We start from the raw sequence: 10,540 nt of genomic DNA, 5'->3' as shown, positions 1-10,540 counted from the left end.
CGGAAGTATATGGACCGACAATTTTATCTTCTGATTTTGAGGAAATCATAATAGTTCATTTCAGTAACAATTTGTTATAAATAGTTATTGTGAGAAGAATTGTCATCTATGTTTGTCTATGTACAGATGAGGACAGGTAGTAAATTAAGACGACAGTAGTTTACTGGTGTTAAAATTAAGAAAACAATATAATTAAGGGAATCTCTTTAACTTCTAAAACAGTGTGACTGAACTATGTTTATATATACATATATATAATAAAAACTATAACACAAATTCCCATACGTTTCGGCCATTACGGCCTTCATATATAAATTATATCAGTTAACCAATCCATGAAGGTATCGTAAAACTTATTTAGTGTCGACTTTAAGCGTTCTTCATCATATCTCATTTGGACGTGTTTTTTTTTTTGTGTAAGGACCACACCTCTGCTAATGAAAGAATCCGTATAGTGTTGACTTGAACGACCATAACGTATTCAAATAGATATTTGAGTCATTAGTGTTTGTAAAGCTTTTCGCCTGTATATAACACTCATAAAATATGTTCATCTTTCAACCTTCATCCTTGAAAAACAATTAACAAAATAATAAACTACAGTGAAAATATAATAATGTGTCGAATAACCAACCGAAACGGGGGACGTAAAAGGGTACGCATAAGGGAAAAGCTATCTCAAGACTTTAAAATCCATTTCTGTATTAGGAAATATAAGAATTTATATACATCAGAAAGAGGGAAATTTGCTTATTGACCTTACTAATCCCAAAACGAACTATGGCAATATAGCGGTGAAAAAGTGCAATGTGTAAATGTATTTCTCCTTTTGTATTGCCTTTTTGAGATCGATTACAATAATGTCACCAACATTTAATAATAAAAAAAAACTATCATTGAAGATTTTATCACCGAAAGCATTTTAATCTATAGACGCCGGCAAAATATTTTAAATGACCAGCCGCTTTCACTCAGATAACTTTTTTTCAATTAGCGGAATCAAAAATCTTTCCAAAAACACTATTTCTTGTGTTTGCGTTGTATAATCCGGACCTTCACATCATCCTAAATTATTTTCAATGATGGATTAAATGTGCATTTTAAAAACCTGCATCTTGTACAAAATCTAGTTTATTCGTTTTACAAACAATGAGTGCAAAAAGTTAAATATTCGATGACAATTTGATCTGTTTTTAATCGCATGCACCTTTACGTTAAACCAGGAGATAAATTACTTACACTATATTTAATTTTCTTCCAAGAAAGTAGTTCGATGTTTTTAATGCGGAAGTATGAGTTTGACGAACTTATTGAATAATTCTCGTTGTTGTCGTGAAGGAGGAGGTACATTTCGAACTTAATCAAACAAAGTTTCTACAAAATCTGTTAACGGTAAATAACTTATCTATTATATAGAATATATCTTGTAATGGTTAACAATTAATTATTTAACGTAACCCATTCATCACTTGTACATTATTACGTATTCGGTTTTGTGATCACGGAAGTTTGGCTGTACACGAAAAACCTCTATTTCTAAAGCTTAAAGAATATAAAATCCTAATGGTTATGCGTATTTTGTATCTAGAACCCATTAATGTAGATACGATACATATATGTAAAGACTTGGCGATGCTTTGAATAAACTATGTCCTGTCGATACTTATATTATGCAATTGTTACAGTACATGGTCATGTTTTCCAAGAATGTTTCAATGTCTTTACAGTAAAATGTATACTGATTGATTTTGCAACAAATAGTATACCGCTGTTCCATAGTCATTATTAAGGAAAGATAATCCGGGTAAGAAGATAAAAAAAAAGGAAACACATGAACTATAAGAGGAAAACAACAAACAACAGAAACCACTAAAGTACAACAAAAGCAAACACCAATATGCATATACACAGACTGTATACTACCATATTCCTAACTTAATACAGGACATTTCTTAAAAAAGAAATGGTGGGTTGCACCTGGCATGATGGCTAGCCAAACCTCCCTCTTTCAACATAGTTTAACGTTTTTGAATTCCAACTGCAACCTATTGCTGCTTTGGACACAACATATTCATCAGGACTACGATTTCCGAAAAAGGGAATAAAACAAAGTGTATCCTCTTTAAAATGAAAATCATGAATAGTCGTATCTATCAATGTGAATACTAATTATATTTCTAATGTATTGTACAGTTATTCAATTGGAGTTTTTGGATTGTTGTTCACCGTGTACCAGAGCACCTGAGATAACCCTTAGATTTTGGCGGGGTTCGTATTGCTTAGTCTTTAGTTTTCTATGTTGTGTCTTATGCACTATTATTTGTCTATTTGTCTTTTTTATTTTTTAGCCATGGCGTTGTCAGTTTATTTTCAATCTATTAGTTTGACTGTCCCTCTTATATCTTTCTACCCTCTTTTTTAACGACGGTACTACAAATCTTGTATCAACGAAAGAACTGGCGAAAAATAATATTGACTAAGAGTAAAACCTGCATAAAGGATTTCTATAAATTTCTAGAACCCTGGTCATATGCTACAACTGATATATAGTAGATATCAGTAAAGAAAAGAAGACAATCACTCGTTTGGTTTATTTGTGAATCATTGCCTTTATCTACATACAAGTAATGGTGTGGATCATCAATTTTTTTTTAACCAACATGATTATGAAATTCAAGACTGAAATTGTACTTTAAAGGTTTGTATGGTGTATATATTTCAGTGTAATAGAAAAACTTGGTTTTAACATTTAGTTAATTATTATTTAAAAATTATTGCTTCTGTAGACGCTGACACAACTTTAACACAACAAGACAACAAAATGAATGTTAGTCCGGTTGCTGGGGCAGAATCAAACAACAACAAATGTGCTTCTAATGAGCATCAAAATTTTCATTTGCATGAATGTGTTACCGTGGGAAAAGTTAACTGCAACAATCACGGTAATATAGATGCATAGTATACATGAAAACACATTACAAACATGATTGTTACTGATCAATGCAATTAATATGTCATTAATTTAACATGTAAGTGTCAACACAATCTATGTAATGATTGCTTCTATAAGATAAAATGATTAGGTTTAATAAGTGTTCCTCTAAAAAGGTAACACATATACAAATATAAAGCTTATCCCATTAATTCAACAACACTTGCCTTTTATGTTTATTTGGTCATATAACTTTTCAATCGAAAAAAAATAAAATTATTAACATTGTCAACATAATTTCAGTCTTGCCTTATTCGTGCTAAAATATTTAATTTTATTTGAACCATAATTTTTGTTTGTGAAAGTGATATAATGACACCACCCACTGTCATTTTAGAATAACTAATGTACCTAAACTGGAAAATAAATGTGAGAAAAGGAATCTTGATAATTTCAATACTTTGTTGAGTTGTTATTATAAGATATCTCTTGTCGATCGGTAACGCTGTTGGTACTTTGGGCATAACACATAATAATATAACAAACGATTGGTGTTCAAATTGTAATGCGTATAAAAAGTGTTACTAGTGAAATAAAATCAAGCAGACAAATGGTAATTTGGTATTGTATTGAAAATATGCATGACTGTACTTTTAATTTTTGTTCTCGTTTGTTATTGTTTGCATCTAAGAATTATTTGGAGAATGCACTAGTAAAATAGTTTGAGTCTTTACCGGCCATGTTAATCATAACAACACTCGAAAAATCATATTCCAAAAAAACTTCAAGTCTTGTTTAGAGTTGAATTTAATTTGCAACATTGTTCTTGGTCATTTCAGTAATGGTAATTTTTAAAACCAATAGTTCATGCCCTGCTTATAAGGACAATACAAAAAAGTAGTACATATCTAAATTAGATAGTTCTTATGCAAAGCTGTAGCTCTGTCAATAAGTAAAATATTTTGGTAATGCGAGTTTTAAATGAAACCCAATGGATATTGGTATCACCGAAGAATACTTATTAAATCATTCTTATCAAGAATATTAAATTAAATAAAATTAAGATAGGAGAACATATTTATCTTGCTGTTCAGATCGGAAGTTACTGCTTTTGTACATCTAAAATTCGGGAAAAAGTACGTTCATATATGCAATTACAAGTTTTCAGCACAAGTTAGGGTATGGTATAGTTATATATACTATAACTAAATATTGTTGCAAATCAAGAACTAGACAAAAAAGCAATAGGACTATGTATTAGGGTTTTGTTCCTTAACACAATTACCGTGTCGTCAATTCAGTAATACTTTCTAGGAATATTTATCAAACATCGTCACCGAAATATCACAGCTACTGTACATTTTGTTTGTATTGGCATTATTCAAACCAACATTTGAAGTGAATATCTTACAATATAAATTTACAATAAAACCTATTTCCAGCATAGTAATTCAGTTTATAATAAAGGTAACAGTAGTATATCGCTGTTCAAAATTCATAAATCATGATCAATTAAGAGAAAATTAAATCCGGGTTTCAAACTTTAACTGAGGGAAATTCATCAAATATAACAGGAGAACTACGACACAATAGAAACACAACACTTACATGTAACACATACAGAAAAGAACTATAATTTAACAATTGCCATTTTCCTGACTTAGTACAGGACATTTTAAGAAAAAAATTGTGGGTTGAACCTGGTTTTATGGCAAGCCAAACCTCCCGCTTTTATGGCAAAGTTAATTATAACTTTAAAATGATAACATTACATGACAGGACTACAATACAAATAAATGGGAAAACATATAGGACAGAGAAACACACAAATAACAGCTATCAAAAGGTACCAGGTTTATAATTTAATTCGCCAGACGCGCGTTCCGTCTACACAAGACCAACCAGTGACGCTCAGATAAAAAAAAGTACAAAGTTAAAGAGCATTGAAGACCAAAAGTTCCAAAACGTTGTGCCCAATACTGCAAAGGTTTTTTGCCTTGGATAAGAACATCCTTAGTATTTAAAATGATTCATACTTTTGCAAACAGTAAATTTATAAAAATGACTCTATAATAGATATAGAAGATTACACCGAAGTGGTGACTAATATAACTACAGAATAAAAATAAATACATAAAACAACATACACCAGCACATAAAAAGTCACAGCCGAGTTAGCCTAAGAGATCGACGCACAAAGTACATTGTTCCACAAAAAAGTCTATTGGTAATTTTATTTGCTTGCTAACAGCAATGATAAATCGAATTGTGGTACATTTTCCCGGTTTGAAGCAAAATGGTAAATGAGATACATATTTATCCTACTATTGGAAGTATTATCATACCTTTACAGCTCAACAGATACAACTAGCATGTATGTGAATACTATTCAGATATCGCTCTGAATCTCCGACCACTAACGGAATACTTTTGAGTATTGCTGTTGATGAGTGTTTTATGATATTTTGTGACCTGATACTGATATTGCAGTCATATTCCAGTGACGGAACACACTTTCTGCTGACGTGCATCCATGAACAGGAATAACTCCATGTTCCGTGGTGTCAATCGTCAAAGTTGGAAAACTTGTGTCTAATCCATTTGTTTTGAACAATAAAATATGTTTAAACTAATCGTCAAGTTCTCAGCTCATAACACGAAAAAACAGCTCACTGAAGCTCGCATTACACTCGTTGCTTAGCTTCGTTCAAAAGAAGTTAAAAGACACTATACAGTAATTGTCTATATGTTTTAATTTATATTTCTTTATCATTTCTTTATTTCTTTAGAAACGGCAAACATGAATGACCGCCCGATTGTTATACATGCTGCAACAGTAGTAATTGGTGATGGAAATATGATGACGAACGAATACAGCGGTATTTTGTTTTTGTATTACATTTTCATTATATAAACATTATTACTTTTTTTAAAACATTCAAACAATCGAGCACAACATTACTGTGTCAGTCCGCCTGTCTGTCTTTTTCTCTCATATAACATTTAGCTCTAAGGAATTTTAGATTGGTACTTCAGGTTTTGCTTTTTCATCTTTCATCAACTTCAATTGAACTTATACTTATATGTAGAAACCATAAATCAATGTATTTCTGAAATTTGAAATCAGGCTTTAGTGAAACATGCTTTACAATGGGGTCGTTTCCCTGTTTAGTATACTACCTGTAAACTACCAATGAAATGAAGCTTTAGTTACCAACTCTGATTTATAAATCACATTTATTTTTCATATAGTTAAAACCATAACATAACACTTGTATTTACAAATTTGCTGATTCTTTCTGCGAAGTTGTAGAAAATACGTAGTAAAATTGTTATTGATCACGTAACATAAACAATGTTAACAGTGATACTGATTTAGGTCTAAACTACTCAACTAGGGTAACTAATAGTGATCATATAGATAACCCCTTCCTTTTTTCAGAGAATTATGAAATAATATAATTCATCAAAATAGTATATGCAGCGCAGACTTAAAGTAGTTGCCTCACATGTACATTATCAAGTTTTACAATATGTTACATTCATTTTGTCACATGGAACATAAAATCTTTTTTTTTCTGCGAATTTTCTAAAGTTGACATCTTGAATTTATTACTTTCATATGTCTCATCAAATAGGTTTAGATTTCATTATGACTGAAAATTAATGAGAACAAACAAAATATTTATGTTCTTTTAGAGCCAAATCCAGTACAAATGTGCAAGTGTCATATGACAAAGCAAGACTCAAAAGAAAGATCGAAGCAAGATTTTGCAAGTAATACTTATTTTATTATCGTTTAAGAGAGGCCAATGTACAACCAAAGGGACATTCAAACTCATCAGTTGTATATAAACTGACATCGCAATGACAACAAATAAATTAAAAAGATCAGTTAATATGTGATATAAAAGTTAGTTCAAAACCAGTTGGTATACTATTTCTACACTCCAAGGTGGGCATATGTCTGCATACATTACAATTAGCATGCTTCATACATTTAATATGATGGATAAGAAAAACAAATGGAATCACGATCGATCGACAAAGATGCGTCAGATAAAATGTATTATTATTAGTTATTAGTTATTAGTTATTTACGTTTGGATTTGCAAATAAGGTAGCCATTTTAATTTGCACATCTAAAAGCAATTAAATCACTCATAGAACATGTTTATAAATTTATAAGGATTTTTTTATATCAATAAATGTTTTTAGAACTTGGTCTTTGATATAAGAACTTCAAACTTCTTGTGTAATTTTCAATACTGCTTAATAAGCAGTATTAAATTATAGTGTTGAGGTTTTTTTTCACAATATAAAGATATGCACCACAGTCTCACGAAAAATCCATTGTTATACACTTATACTACATGTGTATGTGCTCACAAACATATCAAGCACAAATACATATTGTATGAGCGTGTTTGAAAGTCTTATCATTTTCATATTTAAACTTATAGATAAACACTTAAATGATAAGATTATGTCATGCTAGTAATTTACTTAAAATGCAATACTTACTAATTTATAAGCATTTCATGGACTATAAAAGGCAAATACCTTGTCACAGAAAATAATCGTAATTGAATTTCTATTTCACAGTCGGAAATTAATTACATTTGGAATATCCAAAGTTATTGTCTTTTTCGTTTAAAACATTGACAAAAGAGATTTATCTATTGTTTTTTTATTTTTCATAATCAATTCAATGCGCAAAACTAGCAGAACGGAACCGCCAAAATGCTGTCCAAGTTTCATTGTAATTTTTATTATACTGTACATCCATTTTATACTGATGCCTTTTTATTTAAGTTACTTAATTTTGCCTTTTTAATTTGTTTGTGATCCGATCGTCACTGGTGGGTCTTTTGTATACGAAATGCATGTTTGGTGCATAAACAAAGTTTCAATCCTGGTATCTAAGATGACTGAATTTCCATATGATATCCACTCTTACGATTGGCAGTCAAAACATCACCATATGTTTGTTTTCATAATATCGTGTCTTGCTCCTTTTTGATAATTTTCCAAAATATGTTGCAGGATTTAATAAAAAAAAAAACTTCTTTACATGGAACCATTATGTTCATAAATTCATTTATTTTCTGTCCCGCTCCAGCTGCTTAGACCATACACCCCCACCCCTCCCCCTCAATTTATACGGTTGATCTATCTAAAACAGTTTCAAACAACACATTTAGTATATAAACAAGAAGTCAATATTGTTTTTGGTTGTAAATAAACTCATCATAGATACCAGGACTAAATTTAGTATATACGCGGACGCGCGTTTCGTCTACAAAAGACTCATCAGTTACGTAAAACACACCATGTTATTACAATCTGACAGTACAGTTTCAAATTGTGAACGTTCTTTTTTCTACAAGATATACCATCAACGTAGCGTTTGTTTAATACTAGAGGATATATACATCTTTTAATTTTAACACAGAAACTTATATGACGATGTCCTTTTATTTATTTAATATAATTTTACACTATGTAAACAAATTAACCATTGTTCTATCATTTTGTTTATTGTTGAATGTAAAATAAGAACATATACAATACTCTATCTTAGAATATAATATGAATGTAATCTTATTTTTAACTTTTTCATTAGAATAATCATCAAACCAGTAATGTAATTATTCTATTTAGACATGTTTAAATCTTTGGGGTTACATTAGTGTTGTCCTATATTTTTCTCAATATTTTGTAGGTCCTGATATTATAATTCTCGCAAACAAGGTAGATGAATGTACTGTAAAATTATTGAAAGAAAGCATTTTAGATTTCTCTAAGGGAAAAAACAACATTCAAATCACTGACGTTATCATAGATGAAGGCGTTGACCAGAATTTTCTCGACGCTGTTAACAGAGGAATACATACCTCAAAAATAATATTTCTTCTACTATCGAAAGACTTTGTCACTAAAACATGGCCATCCGTATCAAAGATGTCAACTCTTAGAGATCGTCTATACTCGAACACACAATCAGTTATACCAATGTACTTAGAGGAATCTATGAGTCTGCCAATAGGACTTCGATCATTGTATTGCTTGCATTTCTATAGACGAGATCCTGGTTACACAAACGCATTAGGAAAGTTGTTAGAGGATATTTTTAAAGCATAATCAGCTTTTTTAAAGCATATATTTGCATTGCCCCTTGCTATCTACTTTATTTCATTGTTTGAAAATAAAAAAAAAGTTTTGATAGATTTTATTTTGTCAAAATAGAGCACTTGTCCTTTCCAGTTTTAATCATCTTTAAAGGTTTATTTAATTAAATACTTGTAAAAAGATTTTATCTAATCTAATTAAAAACCGATCTATCATCGCTCCCCTTTTCTGATATGTCACGTGAAAGATCGGCTTTTATAAATTGAATGTTATCTGTCTTCTAATAATTTTACATGTTATCTGCTCTTTTGAGGCTAATCGTCTTAAAAAAGTTAAATTAAATACGCATATTTCAGTTTATAAATTTTATTGTAGTGATTACCTTTATGTTATTTACTGAAAATTCAACAGCTGGATGTCGTGTTCAGTATTCACAGTACGAGCTTCTAAAATATTCTTTTTATCTAGAACATTCATAATGTTGATATATGATTGGATTCAACTTGTAAATTGTTTGTTAGGTATCTTCAAATTTCGGTTTCTCTGATGATATATATTACGTAAATCGTAATGCATAAAAATCGACACCCTTGTGATCCAAAAAATTGCAGAGGTGTAACTAGAATTAGGAATAAAACAAAATTCGATATCATTTTGAATAATAAAATAAATGTTTTTTTGGTTTTTTTTTCAATAAACATAAATTATAGTATTATAGTATCAATAGTATTAAAACATTTGACTTTTCTACACTTTATACAAGTATTCCACATTCCAAACAAAAAGACAAATTGAAAGAGTTGGTATTGTTTTGTTTTATAAAAAAGAATGGCCAACGAAGATACAAGTATCTTGTCTTAGGAAGGGATCAATCCTACTTTGTAAAGGATCACTCTGATTCAAACAAAAAATTCTCAGAAACTGACATTATCAAGATGCTTGATTTTTTGATTGACAACATATTTGTTCCGTTCGGAGGACAGTGTTTTTCAACAGACTATCGGCAATCCAATGGGAAGGAATTGTGCCCCTCTTCTTGCCGACTTGTTTCTTTATTATTATGAGGCCAGGCGCGGATCCAGAGGGGGGTTCCGGGGGTTGGAACCCCCCCTTTTTTTTGACGATCAATGCATTTGAATGGGGTCATGTAGTTGGAACCCCCCGTTTGTCCTGGGTTAGGAACCCCCCCTTTTTAAAATGGCTGGATCCGCCCCTGGAGGCTGACTTCATACAGGAACTTCCCAGGAAGAAAGACAAGAAGTAAGCAATATCCTTTAACTTTACTTTCCGCTATATAGATGATGTTCTTTCACTAAATAATTCAAAATTTGGTGACTACGTCGAACACTACTATCCCATTGAACTACAGATAAAGGATACAACAGATACACTTGAGTAAGCCTCATATCTTGACTTATATCTAGAAATTGACAATGAGGGTCGATTGAAAACAAAACTTTACGACAAGAGAGATGA

General features: G+C 30.9%; 1 protein-coding gene across 2 annotated transcripts; it reads left to right on the top strand.

Moving 5' to 3' along the window:
* LOC143062155 (uncharacterized) lies at positions 1–9,161 on the top strand. Of its 2 annotated transcripts, none has more exons than XM_076233956.1 (5): positions 1–136; positions 2,787–2,942; positions 5,722–5,811; positions 6,632–6,709; positions 8,658–9,161. In XM_076233956.1, the coding sequence occupies exons 1-5, from the start codon at positions 109–111 to the stop codon at positions 9,074–9,076; spliced, it is 771 nt and encodes a 256-aa protein (XP_076090071.1). In that variant the 5' UTR covers positions 1–108; the 3' UTR covers positions 9,077–9,161. The 2 variants fall into 2 exon arrangements, 1 of the variants encoding a protein (XP_076090071.1); XR_012974579.1 differs by lacking the exon at positions 1–136 and adding an exon at positions 1,285–1,392.
* Positions 9,162–10,540: the final 1,379 nt, after the last annotated feature.

This window comes from Mytilus galloprovincialis, chromosome 2 (genome assembly GCF_965363235.1).
Source record: "Mytilus galloprovincialis chromosome 2, xbMytGall1.hap1.1, whole genome shotgun sequence".
NCBI classification, from domain to species: domain Eukaryota; kingdom Metazoa; phylum Mollusca; class Bivalvia; order Mytilida; family Mytilidae; genus Mytilus; species Mytilus galloprovincialis.
This window is presented reverse-complemented; position numbering and strand designations above follow the sequence as displayed.

What these genes read in the sequence shown, in the direction of transcription:
- LOC143062155 (XM_076233956.1), top strand. Translation starts at nt 109, where the DNA reads ATGTTTGTCTATGTACAGATGAGGACAG. An exon ending in AGTTAACTGCAACAATCACG is followed by an intron (nt 2,943 to 5,721) that starts GTAATATAGATG and finishes TTATTTCTTTAG; the next exon opens with AAACGGCAAACATGAATGAC. An exon ending in GATGACGAACGAATACAGCG is followed by an intron (nt 5,812 to 6,631) that starts GTATTTTGTTTT and finishes ATGTTCTTTTAG; the next exon opens with AGCCAAATCCAGTACAAATG.